The sequence below is a fragment of the Convolutriloba macropyga genome, chromosome 12, assembly GCF_964194025.1.
Source record: "Convolutriloba macropyga chromosome 12, txConMacr16.3, whole genome shotgun sequence".
In the NCBI taxonomy this organism is placed as follows: Eukaryota; Metazoa; Xenacoelomorpha; order Acoela; family Convolutidae; genus Convolutriloba; species Convolutriloba macropyga.
The window spans coordinates 49,946,379-49,962,717 of NC_134479.1; the positions used below are offsets into that span (position 1 = coordinate 49,946,379).

Here is a 16,339-nt window from a genome sequence, read left to right on the forward strand (position 1 = left end):
GCATGGCCATGGCCATTAAGTATGTTAAAACATACGGGTAATAGCTACTGCTAATTTGTTGTCGGATTATTGAACGAACTTTTCAAAGTACATTGGGTATAATGGCATTAGGTACATTTTATTTGGGACTATTTTGTCTGGGACTGTTTTGTCTGGTTTCTTGGGACTATTTTGTCTGGGACTGTTTTGTCTGGGAATATTTTGCAATTCGGGACTGTTTTGTCTGGGACTGTTTTGTCTGGGACTGTTTTGTCCGGACACGAAGAAATTGAGATGCAATTCTAATGTCCCGATGGCTCCCCAGACAATTAAGCGTTTTCAAGGTTGTGCTTGATGCTTGTGCTTTTTAGAGGGTCTAATTAATAGCCGCAAAGCAATAGCGCGGCTTTTTATGGCTCTCATTTTGGTTTATTCATTTTGCGGGTTTCTTTGATTGTTAAGGCCGTTTGATCACGCGCCAGTTAGTCAAAGATTTTGACTGCTCTCATTCTGAAATGAGGCTTGTTGCTAATGTAAAAGAGATGCTTGTAAGCGGTTGATTCCCAAAGTCATTGTAGCTTAGTGGTCAGACTGCTAGATGTCGGACTGCTATCCTGAACGTCTTGGGTACGAACCCCTGTGATGTCCATGTTTTGCACCCATAAAATTTCTAAGCTACACCCCTAAATTAACTCCCCCCCCCCCCGCACTTGTCAGAGTAATTTGTCCGACTTCAGTCAATTTATGTTCAATTATACCGGCTCATTGAAAAATTTCCCTCTTTTGTTAAATCTAACTCGTACGCTCGCTATGCTTGAAATTCATTAGAGCTCCATCAAGCTAGATAATTATCTGGCTCGGTTGCTTGAACAGTTCTGAAATTTGATTAGTAAATGAGGATAGAATTTGATAATTGTTAAATCTCACTTTATATTTTGCAAAAGCAGCTAAAATTGGTACGCCTACAAGATGTCTGAACTTCTCATTTTTATTTTAACGCGAAAGTGTTTAAATTTGTTCCTTACAGTTTGTTCTTACGCGATAACGTACGCTTAATTATTTGGAATACCTACTGAATGGGTTGCCTGAATACTTAATAAGTCTCTTAGATACTGACAATTGTTTTTAAGAACAGAGTAAGTTGGTTCTCCAACATCATCTCTTAAGAATTTAAGGAACTGCGATGTTTTGGTTTTGGCACCAACATTACAAACATTTCTCAATTTTTGCGCGGTTACGGTTTATTATATTTTACCCTGATTTTTTTGGTTCAGTGAATACTTATTGACTCTATTGGTTGAATGAATGAAACTCAAGCATAGTACTTTTATCCCGGTTAATTTAATATAAGGCAGTTGAATTCATTGAAGTAATCTAGTTTTTTGGTGAACACTTCATTCCCCGGGTCTTTCCCATTATAGCCCCCCCCCCCCCCTGAGTGGTCAGATAACATATAGCCCCCAATCATCGTAAACATACCATAATGGGGGCTATAATTTTGTGTGGGGAGCTATAATGGGAAAGACCCCATTCTCCAATCTTTATAAGGTGGAGTTTAAAGAACTGAAGCAGAACTTTATTCGATTAGTGCTGGCATGAGATCGCTGCAAAAAATTGCATAGTAGAAATACCAATTGATTCTTGCAACACGCTTTTAGTAAAAAGTAGTTTCTGAATTTATAAATTTTTAGTTAAAGTTTTCCCTACAACACAATGTCATTTTTAAAGCAGGTCACTCTCCAAAAAGTGTTGTTTACCGAAATTGTGAAAAAAAAATCCGATTTGTGGCAATTACCCATGTGACTTTTAGTCCTCGAAAACGGGATAAACAGGTATAGTCCGAAGGACATTTAGGGATCTTATAGCCTTACGTCTTCCTAGTCTCTGAGAATGGAATTAAGCCAAGGTTCTTAAAAACAATTTTAAGGTCTGAAGGGTAGTTCTTAGTCTTTAAAATTAGACCCCACTCACCCCCCCCCCCCCCCCCCAACACTCCCCCAGCACCAGTCCACCCTCCTACACCTGGCTGTTTGATCCTCCTCTTGTCCATCCCTCCCAACCTCACCCTTCCCACACCGCTCACCCCCACGCCAGAAACTCTAAGCCCCATCCTATTACTACCGAAATGAACTGCTTGGCAGTCTTTTGAGAGCAATTCGCGCGACGTTGCTCCGTTGTTTCAAAAGTATTTCATCTGATTTTATGCAACCTCAAGCTGCCTTATCTTCAAAATGCGCCATTTAATAACTGATCAAATTGAAATACGGTGAGTTGGTTGTTCAACGTCAGTCAATTTTTGTTTTTAATTGCTCTCGTAGAGAAGCAATTATTGTAAACGTGTCTTTTTTTATGCAAAATTGTCGCTTGACGGTTTTGAATTTTCGAGGGACTTTTACGCTCTTGACTTTTTGCGTTTCACGTGATCTAAATTTCTCTCTCAATCACAATTTCAAGCAGCTGAACTCAATTGGCGGCATTTTAATACTAAAACTCAAATGAAAAGTGCGCTGATTGGTGCCATTTTTCACTTTAAATCTTAATTGTGGTATATGTTAACCTCTAATGTGGTTATTTGAAGCCCACTATTGAGCTTCTTAGTCCCATTTAGGCTCACCCTCCTCCCCCCGACTGAATCAGGCTGCAAGTGATTAGAGCTCCCACTTGTCGTTCGAGAGCAATTCTTCCGACGTTTAGCCGGTTATCTTAAGTTTACTTTTTTGTTTTTGTTGAAAAAAAATTTGTTTTGCTTCACCTTAGTTCACAGCTTGATCAACAATTTTGCGTGAAATCTTTGACCTCATTGTGAAGCGAGATTATATCTGACTACAAATTGAAATGAAAAATTTCACACTTTATAAATGTTCCTTGTGCAATCTTTGCCATTCCCAATCTGTCGGGTACATTTTAATTTGCCTCTATCGATGATTCTTTCGACCATTTGAATTCTCCTTTTTTCAAAAACTTCATCGTCTTTCAGTTGCTTTTATGTTCGTTACGTCATTATTGCTTTTTTTCAGTTTTGAGGTTAATAGCGTGATCATATGTGGCACAAAAAATGACTAAACGATCTATTTTTGATACTTCATGACAGCTGCAATTAAACATTGTGGCACGAACATCGAGCCTTATTGCTTAGGAGGTCTATTATTTGTAGAAACTTAAATAATTTTTTCGGTTATCTTGTTTCAGGAAAAAAATATTGATTTTTATTGTCTGGCATACTCTTATTTTTCTTTCTTTATCATCTGACTTGTTTTTTTTTTTAAAAAAAACAGTCTTATTAGTCTATAATCACGAATTCTACCGGCTATGTGTGAAACTTGACATGCGCGGTTTTTTTAAATTCAAAGAGTTTGACTTGTATTGGGGCGCTGTCTTTTTTAAGATCTGTTCACACATTTTCATGATTTTTGAAGTTAAATTGGAGTTTTGATTTTGGTCACGCCGAAACAGGAAGTGGAGCGAAAAAGCGTGTACTTTTGCGGCGTGAATTGTTTTCACCCTAATTTTAAAGTAGAATGAGAAAACGGTGTTTGAACAAAAATTCGGTTTCTCGCTAGTGGTTTTTTGGTTCGCATGCGTCAATTTTAGTTTGATTTTTGCTGTTTTTTTTCGATTTTTTGGATCGGATTTTTTTCTATATGGTTTTCTCAATCCATTCATAGTTCATTCTAGGCCTATTTGTGTTTGTTTGAACCATATTTCTCTTTCTCGCTAGTGGTTTTTTGTGCATTGATTTTCAGTTTTTTAAATTTTTTTGATCAGATTTTTTGGAGATGGTTTTCCAATGCACTCATAGTCCGTTCTAGGTCTAGTTTTTGTTTAGTCAATGAAAATTCTTTGAATTGGACGTCAGGACTTGTCTTGCTATGTTTTTTTTTGTTTCAGAGCATCTGGGAGTGGAGAAGACGTGGAAGGATTGAGGAAACAGATCGAAACACTTTCTTCTCGATTATTGGAAGCACAATCGCACAAATTACTACTCGGTATATCCTTCACTTCACAATAGACTTCACAATCGGCATTTTTGCTTCTGGTGTTCTGTTCTCTTCAGATTTTGTGCTGTCTGAAAATTCTTCACGCATTATTGTAACCGTCGAAGAGTCACACGGAATTATTATTAAAATTCGTTGAAAAATAAATTTCATTGAAAAAAAACTAATCGCAAAAAATGGAGAGAATTGCGATTTTAGTGTTGATATTTTTTTCACCGCTCGCATTCATCATTTGAAGTTCCATTATGTCTCCAATATTCTTATATGCTTGTTGTTTCTGTTGTTTAGAGACTAGGTTGGTCGAGAAAGACAGAAGTATCAAACAGTTGGAGGACTCTTTGGCCAACACAATGGCAGACATGAAACATGTGAGAGCAGAAGCACAGAAGAGTTTCATCAAACACGACAAGAAAACTAAAGAAGGTTAGCAAAACCAGTAGTGGTAGTGGATGTAATATAGTAGCACGATTACACTGTCAATTGCGTTTTTCCTCTGAGATAATATTTGTAGCACTTAGAACTGAACTATATTAGAACTGATCTTTTCCTATTCGTATGTCCTATATTAATTCTTTTTGTTTGAAGCTCGCAACTTAACATCAACAGAAAGTTTGAAATTAAGATTCGGAGATGCCTATTGTGTACCTTGAACTAGTTTACAGTAAATAGAATGTATTTGTAGAAACTAAGTTAAACGTGACTTGCTACACTTTGCCATGTCATGCAAGATCTTGATATTTCTAGCAAAACTTGAAGTACCTTCCCAAGATCTTGGAAATCCCAGTTATGCGTTTCTGATCAAAGCTGTCAAGTTTCGTATCTCATGGAATGATGTATACTTTTTCTAACCCAATAGATCATTCAATCGTTGTGAGTTGTTTACAAAATTAGGTGTAGGTTAGTTTTCTTGTAGCAAATTGACCAATCATGATATTTTATTATTTGTGTTTTTCAGCTGAGAGCCGAGTGAAGTCAATGTCGAGTGAATTGAAGCGTGCGAACGAAATGGCCACAAAATACAAGGCATTGTTTGAAAATGAGAGAAGGAGGAGGACTAATCCCTCATTGGCCGATGCTCAATCCGCGAAACGACAACAACAGCAAATGAGTTACAATGGGTGAGTTGAATGTTTGAAGATAACAATTAAATGCCGAATATAATACTTGGTGAACCTTAGTGTATAAGTGGCTGCAAAAGCGAAACTTTAATTATTATTATTAAGAAAACTTTGTTTGACCAAGTTTATATGGGTAATCAATTAGGTTAGATAGGAATGGGTGTTCTCATGGAACAAAAATTTGAAATTCGTTTTCAAGGTTGAAAACGGATATTTTTATTTAAAATTTACTGTTGTTTTTGAGTGGTGTACCCATAGCTTGTAACGATTGCGCAGAATTAAATTTGTGTTGCAAAGGAATAGTTCAGTCGTGTCGTAAATTTTCGACAAGTTTAGCTTTATAACTAAATCAAAAATCATTATTAACCGAGCTTATTTGGAGAAGTTCTAGCGCAGTGAGTTTAAGTCTAAGTTCAGTTAATCAGCGCCTGTGTTCCTCCAAGTTCTCGACAATTTTATTGGTATCAGTTTGTTTTTGTAGCTCGTCTCCGTATAACCCTCCACCAGCAATCCTAGTTCATCAAGACTCTACTGATGGTCTAGGTCAACCGAGGTCAAGGTCGAACACAGCGCCGACGAATACGAATAATTCAGAGAAACAAGAGAACGTCACTGCCACGGGTCCTTAACTTTTGCGGTCAATTGCCAAAAAAGTTAACTATATTGCTTAAGTTGTAAAAGTATGACAAGAAAACAAGTTCGGAAGACGAATTCCAGGATTTCCTGACAAATTTTTGCAGCAGTTCTGACAAATCCTGGCGGGAATTGTAACATCCTCGGTTTTCCCGATTGTATTCCCGAAAATTGTTCCGAAAAATCCCGCCAAGAATTTCTTGTGTTCCCTTGTTTCATAGAATAGGTCTAATGGAAAATCTCGCAGCGTACCTTTGACTATTTTAAAAATAAAGGAACTGGAATTTTTTTCAAACAATCTGGAGGAGCATTTACTGTGACAAAAGCTTAATCCAGAGAGATCTTGATATTTTGAACAAATTGCTCACAAAGCTTTTATCTTTCCCACGTAATTACGCGACTTTGAAAGGAAATCTAAAAGATTTTTCTTCAAACAGTTTGTTGCCAACTATAAAAATTATAATTTTGGTAAAGTTTTATGGCGTGACAAGTTTTCATGATTCCAGTTTTATTGATTTTTCATAAAGGATATAAACAATTAAATTAATTTTGGTTTCTTTTTTATTGTTAAAAGAGCAATGTCTCTATCCTTAATGATCGTGAACGTGCAATGTTTCTTTTCGATTTAATTAATAATTTTCTTTTATCTACCCACATGTAATACTAGTGAAATAAATAGCATGAAACTATACATACAACTGTACGGTGTTTTTTCCTGCCTATAATTTTGAAATTCCCGCTTTTCGAGCCGGAAAATGTACGATCTTACTCTACCCGGATCGTCCGACTTGTTTCCCAGATCTTTGCCGGGGAAATTCTGGGATCTTATTAATTGCTCTCAAATGAGGTTTGTAGCAATAATATTGTGTTGGTCTTTTTATGCGATTTTTTGCTTAACCGATTTGTCGTCTGAGCCGTTTGACTTGTCGTCTTCAAAAACGGGAAAAACATAGCGCCCAGCGGGTATTAAGTGCTCTTAGAGCCTTTCAGCTCACTAGTCTCCAAGTATGCGATTCACAGAAACTGTTTCGAAGATTTATACTTATGGTGTGAAGGGCGGTTCTTAGATGTTGACTCCTCATCCCCCCACATCAGCCCCCTCACTTCTTCCCCCAATCCCACCCCTGCACATCGTTCAGGCCTTAAGGGCCCCTTGAAGTCAGGGACCCCCTCCCACCCTTTCCCCCCACCCACCTCAGACGCCCGTCTGGTGCAGCCCCCTCCCCAATTCGCTCACCTCACGCCCCTTCAATTAAGCTAAAGCTAGCCTCACTAAACCGTGGCTAGCTACAGTCGAAGCCAACCGCGCACCGGTCGTTTGAGAGCAATTTGACCGACGTCTGTCGGTTATGTTTAAGATTTCCGGGGGATTCAAAGCACTTGATAAACTCTGTGCGTAGAATTGCCTTACAGTAATGAATAGCGCGGGCGGCAGTACAGTGAAACGCGCTGATGAAAAAATATCCAAATGAAACAAGTGTAAGACAAAAAGGAAAAATGTTGATAAGGATGGTTTCTTTTCTTCACTAAAAATTGTAACCTGAAGTTGCCCACCGAAATTTTTCAGTTTTCCGGACCATTTATAAAGCAGTAGCTACGTTCATTTTCAAATAGCGGTTATCATTTTTCTATCGTGCTTGAATCTGAACATAGGAATTTCGACATTAGACAGATGTTAAAGACCCAATTGATCATTGCAGTTCCTGCTGAATCAGCATCCGCAGAAGTGAACAAATCAGGCAATGGAGATGATAAAGTGACAGAAAGTGAATTGGCTGTCTCAAAAGTGGATGAAAAAAATGAAAGGGGTGCAGATGCATCTGGTGGTGTTGGTGATCATGAAAACATTGAGAACGAGGTAATTTTTTTTGAATTCTGGAGAGCATGTAAAAGTTCATTGGTCTTGTCAAGCCTAGTTTTTCATCTTCTGCGGCCAAAAAGGCTGTGGTATATGATAACCTAATTACTTAAAGGGTGTCAAGCAAATCAATTGATTGAAAACGAACTGACCCTTGGAACCCCTAAACTTTTTAAGCATCCCATCACTGGGTTTTTGTGAGAGTCGGTTATGTTTTTAATTGCTCCTGAACGAAGTTCAAAGCAATTATTATAAAAGTGATGGTCTTTAGTATGCAAATTTTTCGCTTGACCGTTTTTGCGCTTTTCTTCTAGAACATTCTTTGACTTTCAAGTGACTTTTTCAGGCTTTCGTTCTTCATTTTTGAGTGATCTCTATTGCTTTCAATCCGACGAACAGCTTGCTGCTAAAATAAAATCGATTGCAGCATAGTAACAAGAAGCGACGGATAGCTGAATGGTCAGTGCTTCCGGTGAGGGATCGGGAGGTTCATGGTTCGAATCCCGGCGTGGTCAACTGTTTCTGCACCCATAAAGAAAAATTGATCTAGGCTATACGGCCCCTGAATTAAATTGCCTCGCTGGTCGGTCAGGAGCAATTCTTACGACATTAGTCGATTTATGTTCTTTTCATTGCCGTGAAAAGTTTATGAAAAAAAATTAAAGAATCTATATAATTCTAGTTCGAATACTGTACCACCATGTTTAAGCACCAATCGTCACTTATTTTAACGGTCCTTAAACATGCAGCCTAGCGTAAGGCTTGCGTTTTGCTACAAGTTATATTGCCATATTTAAGCTCCTAATTTGATCAATTTTTTGCACGTATAAAGCATGCCGCATAGCAAAAACAAGCATACGAAATAGCCACTAACCGAAAATTTGCTCATTAGAAAAATCAATAACCGTAAGCAATAGACATCGTTAGCGGAGAGGATAAGACCAATGACTGCCAATCGAGGGGCAGGGGTTCGGAGTATAAATAAAGGCGGAAAGACGCATAGTTTCCTGGACCACAACTTTGAGAAGTTGGGTTTCTTTTTCTTTCGTTAATTTTTTTTGTTTCTTTTCGTTTTTTTTCATTCCTTCCAATTTTTCTCTTTCATCATATTTTGGCTCATGTTCGGCTCATATTTTGCTCTCATTAAGTTTACCAAAGCAGGTGAGCCATTAAAGCCATTGACCAAAATTTTGATTATTCAGATATAGGAACAGACAAATGCAACACGCATCGGTAGCGTAAGCGAGGGGTGCGGGTTCGAGCCCGATTCTATGCAAAAATGGCTCCTGTTTTTTGGCTCAAAAATGGTGAATGTTGATTTTCATCCACTATTGTGTTTCGTTCTTGTTCCCTTCTTTTTTTGCCTTCGTATTAGATTTTTTCTATCTATATATTAATTCTAACTCGAATGCTGTACCACCATATGTAAGCTCGAATTATCACATGTTATAACGGTCCTAAAGAATGCAGCCTAGCGTGATGCATGCGTTTTGGAAGGAGCTATTTTGCGATATTTAAGCTCCTAATTTGATCATTTTTTGCACGCATAAAACATGCCGCATAGCAAAAACAAGCATACGAAATAGCCACTAACCAAAAATTTGCTCATTAGAAAAGTCAAGTCATTAGCCTAAGCAATAGGCATCGTGAGCGGAGAGGATGAGAGCAATGGCTGTCAAGCGAGGGGAATGAAAAGTAGCATAATTTTCTGGACCACAACTTTGTGAACTTGGTTTTTTTTTACTTTTATTTCGTTTCTTTTCTTTCTCTTTTTCCTTGCTTTCCAATCTTTTTTTGTCATTTTTCGGCTCCCATTCTGCTCAGATTTTGCGCTCATCAGGCTTGCCAAAGCAGGCGAGCCATTAAAGTCATTGACCAATATCTTGCTGGTTCAGAAATAGGAATAAACAAATGCAATGCGCATCGGTAGCGTAAGCGAGGGGTGTGGGATCTAGCCCGAGTCGGTGCCAACAATTGCTTCTGTTCTTTGGCTCCAAAATGGTTAATGTTGTTTTTCATCCAGTACTGTGTTTCTTTATTGCTCCCGTCTTTATTTCCCTCAATGTTATTTTTCTATTTTTATAATTCGAGTGCTATGTCACCATGTTTAAATGCCTAATCATTGCATGTTAAGGTTCTTGATTAATGCAGCCTAACGTGGTACAGGCGTTTTAAAACGCGCTGTGCCACCATGTATAAGCTCATTATCTGCACAAGTTTAAGCGCTCCGTAAACATGAAACTCGAAGCCAAAAATGTTGCTTAAGTTTCTGCTACATAGGGTAATAGACGCAAAAATACGCGTCTATGCCTGGTAAACGAGGGGCATATGGTTTCGAGCAGGATTTGGCACGAAACGGTAATCCTAATTTCTTTCAAGCCTATTCCGTTGCAAAAATTTTTTTGTGATGCGTTTGCGGGCCTGCTAGTTAACTTTAAAAGTTCAATAATTGTGCCTTCGATTCTGGAGATGTTTCATGAAAAAAATATGGAATGCATGAATTGCATTATGATTTTCTAGAGTATTGCTGGGCTGGAATAGAAAAAAAATGTTTGCGAGATGAATACTATTGGATTATTGTTTGACAGTCCAAGAAATTTTGTTATTTGAGCTTCTAAATTGTGCATCCATGAGGACCAAATCGTAATGGTGTAAAACAAAATTTTGGGAATCGGCACAATGAAAGGATTGAAATAAGTTGATTTTGTTCACTATTGATTTAGTGGCTCAATATTGATTTTGTTCAATATTGCTTTTTATTGATTCAAATAATTTTAAACAGCTTAAAAAATATTATTTTCGTCTGCAAACAAAATTTGGTTTAGTAAGATGAACTAGAAGCAAAAACTTTCAAACTTTTACTTTATTCAAGGAAACTTGAAAATTCAGTCAAGGAGTGATCATTATAAAATAACATGAACGGTATTTGATCATAATTTGATAACATTATTTGATAATTAATAGCCGCCCTCATCTTCTCAGCAAGCTATTATAGCGCTCCTATTTTTTTTTTACTTCGTCGAACTTTTTTTCGCTTTACCCATTTTGCCGCTTTTTCGACATTTTGCGTGAAATCTTTTTGACTTCTCTAGGCTAGTTTAAACAGCAGCTGCTCAGCAAAGCAATTTAAAATGAAGAGAGTCAGTATTAAAATATCAAAGTCAGAAATAGAAACGGGATAAACCCATAAAGCCCATTTTTAGATGCCTGGAACTTGAACTTTGTTCTCATAAGTTTTAGTTACTATCTATAATGCTGGTATTGATACTAGACCCTGTAGCCTCTCTCTGAGAGACAGAGTATGTTCATTTACGAAATGACATCAAAATAAATTGCACTTAAAAATGTTTTTATACAACAATCAATTTTTGTTGATTAATAGCCGCCCTCATCTTCTCAGCCGGCTATTATAGCGCTCCTATTTTTTTTACTTCGTCGAATAAAAAAATGTTTCGCTTTACCTCATTTTGCCGCCTTTTCAACATTTTGCGTGAAATCTTTTTGACTTCTCTAGGCTAGTTTCTCTCTTCTCTCATTCTGCTAAAAGTGATTTTGAACATCAGTTGCTAAGCAGAGCAATTCAAAATGAACAGTGTTAGTACAAAAATTGATGTCAGAAATAGAAACGGGATAAACCCATAAAGCCCAATTTTAGATGCCCGCTATTTGAACGTCGTTCCTATAAGTCTTATTTACCATTTCTAATGCTTATTGTTATTGATAGTAGCCCCTGTAGCTTCTCTCTAAGAAACAGAAGTATGTTCAACTACGAAATGCCATCAAAATAAATTGGACTTAAAAAATGTTTTTGTACAAAAATCTTTTTTTAAATATCTTCTGTTATTTCAATCCCAATCATGCTTATTGGAATCAACGGCGGCTATTTTCCGGCAATCTGCCGGGTATGTTATTTTCTTTTCTTTCAATCCCAATAGAGTTATGGGAATCAACGGCGGCTATTTTCCGGCAATCTGCCGGGTATGTTTTTGACTTTTACAGAGATACCTTTGCTACTCTCGTCGATTTTACCGTCATCGAAGAGATACATTTAATTGTGACGAGACTCGTTACTGCAATTCTTTTGTGCTCTGATCCCGCCAGACGCGTTATCCAGGGTTTCATCACCACCTATGGCCTGGCATCCAGATACTGTCTCCGCATGTGTGAGACTGTTCGTCGATGCGAAGCTGATGGATACTCTGTCTTCAGAATCGGCTTGGCCACGTTCTTCGTCCACTGTGGCCACCCCATCTTTTTTAATAGCCGCACAGCGATAGCTGGGGCTATTATTGGCCTTCTCTTGGTTTTTTTTTATTTCGTCGTCATGATTTTTGTTACGACCATATGACGTCACAGCCACTTCTTGTTCATTCGTTCATGCAATTTCAACTGAATTGCATGCGTGACGTCATTTTTCGCTCTTAGTGGAGCGAGTTTTTTGTTCATTCGCGTGATTAAATTTTTGGTCACTTTTGACTTACCTCACTCTCAAAAATGACTTCCTCACTTTGAAATTGACTTTTATTTACTTTAATTCAAAGAGTTAAGGTCGAATGGGTGTGTGTCTCTCTAAATGAATGTTATTTGAGATCAGCTAATAGAGGCAGCAATAACTTATACAGATTTTTAATCAAAATATAACATATCAGCCTTCAATGAAAAGACGAATTTTTTCGGTCTGTCTTTTTTACTGTTTTTTTAGACTGCAGATCTACGAATCTATTGCGGCTATTTTCTGGCAATCTGCCAGCTATGTTTTTTTATTTTTTCTCAGTTCAGTATTTTTATTTGTGTGTTTCGCGTCGATTGCTAGCTTCGAAGAAGGGTTTCTAGATTCCGAGCCGTTGAATGTTGACCCCGATGCTTTATCTGCAGCGGCTTGAAGAGAACGGGACCTGTGAGTCTGTTTTGTCCAGTGGGGCCACTTTCTTTGCAGAGTCCTTCTCGCTGGCCTCAGTGATTGTCCCAGATGGATCACACTTTTTCTTCAGGCTCACCTTCTCTGTAATCACCTTGGACACCGTTTTCGTTGCTGAGTTAGCAAGATAGTTTTCATATGAGCTGCGTTTGTTGCCAATTAGTTTATCCAGCCTGTTGTCAGTGGAATCAGTATCCAATACTAAATGACACGGCCTGCTCATTGAATTTCAGACAAGCCTTTCTAATTTTCTTGAAAGCTGCTTGAATTTCTTTGCGCAGCTGTCCCATTTCTTGACTGTTTTTTACTTCCTTGGGAAATTTCAAGAATGTCAACTAGTCGTTGGCGTCGGCTTTGAGAATCTCTGACGAAGAAAACCCCAGATAAATCTCAACCTATGGTTTGCGAGATCTATAGACTTTTCAGCTTTTTCAAATGGTTTTCTGAAAAGGTGCTGCAACAAGGTAACTGATGCTTTAGAGCTCTACATAATTTAATGGCGACTAAGGAAGCCTATAGGTCAAGAACAGATATCAATCTAGACATCCATTAAAAAGTCTTATGATCTCTCTTTAGGAGATTGCGCCTAGATGCTCCTAATCACGCAACCATTATTGACTCTCATGTGTCTTTCATTTTTAAGTTTTGAAATAAATGCGAGAGTGATAGTTCAATACAGAAATGAAGTCCCGTCTGAAATTATGCTTTTGGATTTGGCTAGTTTTTAAATGCAAATAAGGTTTCGTGTTCTTTATTTTTGAAAGAAATTTTGCTTTTTCTTGAACAAAATTACAGTAAAAGAAAGCACGGACAGATAACGAGATAAAAATTTTCTACTTTACAATCTGAGCTGGAATTGTTCTAGTATCAATCAACACAAAATATTACTGAGAGGTATTTAACGGAATTATGAATCTTATTATTGAAGACAAATTTCTTAACCTTCCCGTTCCCTGCCGATTAAGATTTAGTTCTAGAACTAGGTTAATTCCTTTTTTGATGCCTTATCGGGCTGTGAATTAATAATTCCGATTACATTTAACTTTTTGTACAATTTAGCACCACGCAGTCGGGTTGAGCGTTTTTTTATTGGTAGTTTGAGACTAGGTTCAAGAAGTAATTGCTAATTTTTTTTCGAAACATGTTGCTCTCACAACTTCTCAGTTCAGAGAAGCTCTTACTACTTGAAAGTTCATGCTTGTTTATCGCTTGCCTGTAAAACAACTTCATAAATAGTGGTTCATAAATATGCAATTGGTGAACGGAAGATGTCCTTGCAGAATGTCAGAGCAACTATCGGTCTTTGTTCTGAACAGAATAGTTTACAAAATCTTTTTCTGAGTAAGTTAAAACTACAGCAAATTGCAAACTACAGTAAGTTGCAACATCAGTAAATGGATGCACCGTATTGGATGATTTGAACAACATTATTAACGTAGTGTTGAATCAGTTGACATATGGGCGCAAATTATCTCCACTTAATTCTTTTTTAAACTTAAAATTATTTTTAAACAGCAGTTGCTCAGTAGGCAAAGCTTTTTAAAGTGAACAGAATGACTATCGAAAAAGTAAATTGAATTAGAACCCGGATAAAACGATAAAGCCCAATTTTAAATGCCCGCTTATCGAACTTTGTTCTTATAAGTTTAGCTAACATCTCTAACTCTTTTTGGCATTGATGGTGGCCCCTGTACCCTCTCAATAGGAAACAGGGGTGTCTAACCAGGAAATACGATCCCAATTTTCTCGCACTTTTAAAATGTTTTCTTTTTTCAAGGATCAATTTTATTGTTTTTCTGCTTCTTCCATCACAATCGGTGTCATGGAAATCAATGGCAGTTCTTTTTGGCAATCTGCCCGTTATGTTTTTAATTCATTCACGTGATCAGTTTTGTGGGCAGACATAACTTACCTGACTACCGAAAACACTTCTTCTTTAAGTTTATTTCTGCATAATTTATTTGAGGATTTGAGATCAATTGAGAATATCTCAATTTGAAGGTTATTTGTGGGCTGCTTTATAGTAAATGTTTCTAAATCAATTAAAATCAACACAAAAAGTAAACACAAATTGTTTTTGAAGTTCGTTTCACTTCTCAGTTTTGAGGCTCATGATCTGAGAAGCTATCGCAGCTATTTTTCAGCAAGCTGCTAGTTATTTTCATTTTTTGTCATACTGATGTCGAGTTTGGAGTTTTTAATTCTATGTTCAATTTTTATGCATAAATAGCCCAATCGACTAGGACGAATTTATCGTTTTTTATCGTTACTTTGATGCTGCTACGACTTACCATATTTTGACTTTGCTCACCGGACAAAATTTTAAAAAGAAAAGTTGTTTAATTTTTGCTGTGCGTATTGAATGCTGCAGGTGTATTGGAAGCACTTCGGCTTTTTGTGATTCCGCGGAGTGGAGATTTGAAAGAGTAAACTTTGTGATGGCTCTTTCGATAAATTATCCACCTCGAATTTTTGTTATAATTTAATGTTTGGCTGGAACGTATCGTGTTTGCCTAGGAAAAGCGCTACTATTTTTGGTCGAGCTTCTAAAAGCAGTCAATTTTGTGCGTTTCACAATATTTTTGTATTTGATGTTTCTAACGTCATCAATGTGTCGATGAAATCAAAATAATAAATAGTTTTTTTTTTACCTTTGCGTCACTTTCTTTGTGACTCTCTTCATCTAACATTCAAAAGCTCGACTCAACAATACAAATTGGCCAAAATTAATCATAGTTTTATCCTTCAAAATTCATGCTATTATTCTAAGTGAGATATTGGTTTTTTCGGGCAAATATTTTTTCGGATAAATTAGTGGTTTTTTGCTTAAAAACCGAAATAGCTGATATGTGATATTTTCGAATTCACAGCCGGCGTCGATTTCAAATTATTCTTTCGTGATCATCTTATAGAGGTGGTTCATTTTTCAGCCCAGTTTCTCTGCTGGAAAACTGGATCGAAGTGTGACGCAACAGCAGTCTGTGAGACGGAAATACTCTCCCAGAGTTGCCAGTCCAAATCCGAACTCACCCTGGCATTTTGCCTATTTGGAAGAGGAAGCTGCCAAAAAGACTTGCTTGAAAGTAGAAGACATCATACGTAAAAACCACGTAAGTCTGATTTGCGCTCTCATTTATTCTTTGTTTTTACTGCCGCTTGAATTCGTCGGCCCCGCTCCCCACATCAAATTAGATTCCAAAAGTAAGTCGCAACTCAACAAAAAAATCGAAATTGGGAGTTGTCATGGAAAACGAACATTAGAATCCAAAAGTGAGCCACAACTAGCCAAAAATCGGAAATCAGGCAGTATTTATCTTGATAATACATGAAACATTGGTGTGCTGTAATTTGGTCTTGCTGTAGAGCATTCGCATCATAAAATCACAAAAACGTTTTATTCTGAATCTGAGTTGAAGAATAAATGGAAATGTGAACCTTATCATGGCCAGATGAATTTTCTACTGTATTTAGCTCAAAATAGTATTAGGAGACAATTTAATCTTAAGCCGTAGCAGAGTAGTGGCATTCGTTTATACATTTGAAAAAAATTTTTAGGGCATCGTATGCTATTGATGTTTCAGAGATACTGCTTGAAAACTAACTCAGGTTTGTTTGTGTGTTGTTATTTTTGTTGTTTTTTAAAAATACATTTTTACTTTGGTGGTTTTGTGTTTAGTGTGTATTTTTCTCTGTGTGTCCATAAAAGTTTGCAAGAGGTTTTCAGATTTCAATATCAGTAAGATTTAAACTAAGCGATTAATCAATCGGTTTTGTTAGTTTTAGGGCCATCAATGAATGCTGTTTGTTACACGCTTACGCAATTTTGCACGAAACCAAT

At 37.1% G+C, this 16,339-nt stretch overlaps 1 protein-coding gene across 1 annotated transcript in view; it reads left to right on the forward strand.

Annotated features, from left to right (window-relative positions):
• Positions 1–16,339, forward strand: part of LOC142350677 (uncharacterized) — a 68,827-nt gene that overhangs the window by 43,286 nt on the left and 9,202 nt on the right. Inside the window, exons 3-8 of the mRNA XM_075402603.1 lie at positions 3,868–3,965; positions 4,263–4,397; positions 4,930–5,092; positions 5,574–5,713; positions 7,426–7,583; positions 15,432–15,611. Coding sequence (XP_075258718.1) covers positions 3,868–3,965; positions 4,263–4,397; positions 4,930–5,092; positions 5,574–5,713; positions 7,426–7,583; positions 15,432–15,611 — 874 coding nt within the window. The remainder of the gene's footprint in view (positions 1–3,867; positions 3,966–4,262; positions 4,398–4,929; positions 5,093–5,573; positions 5,714–7,425; positions 7,584–15,431; positions 15,612–16,339) is intronic.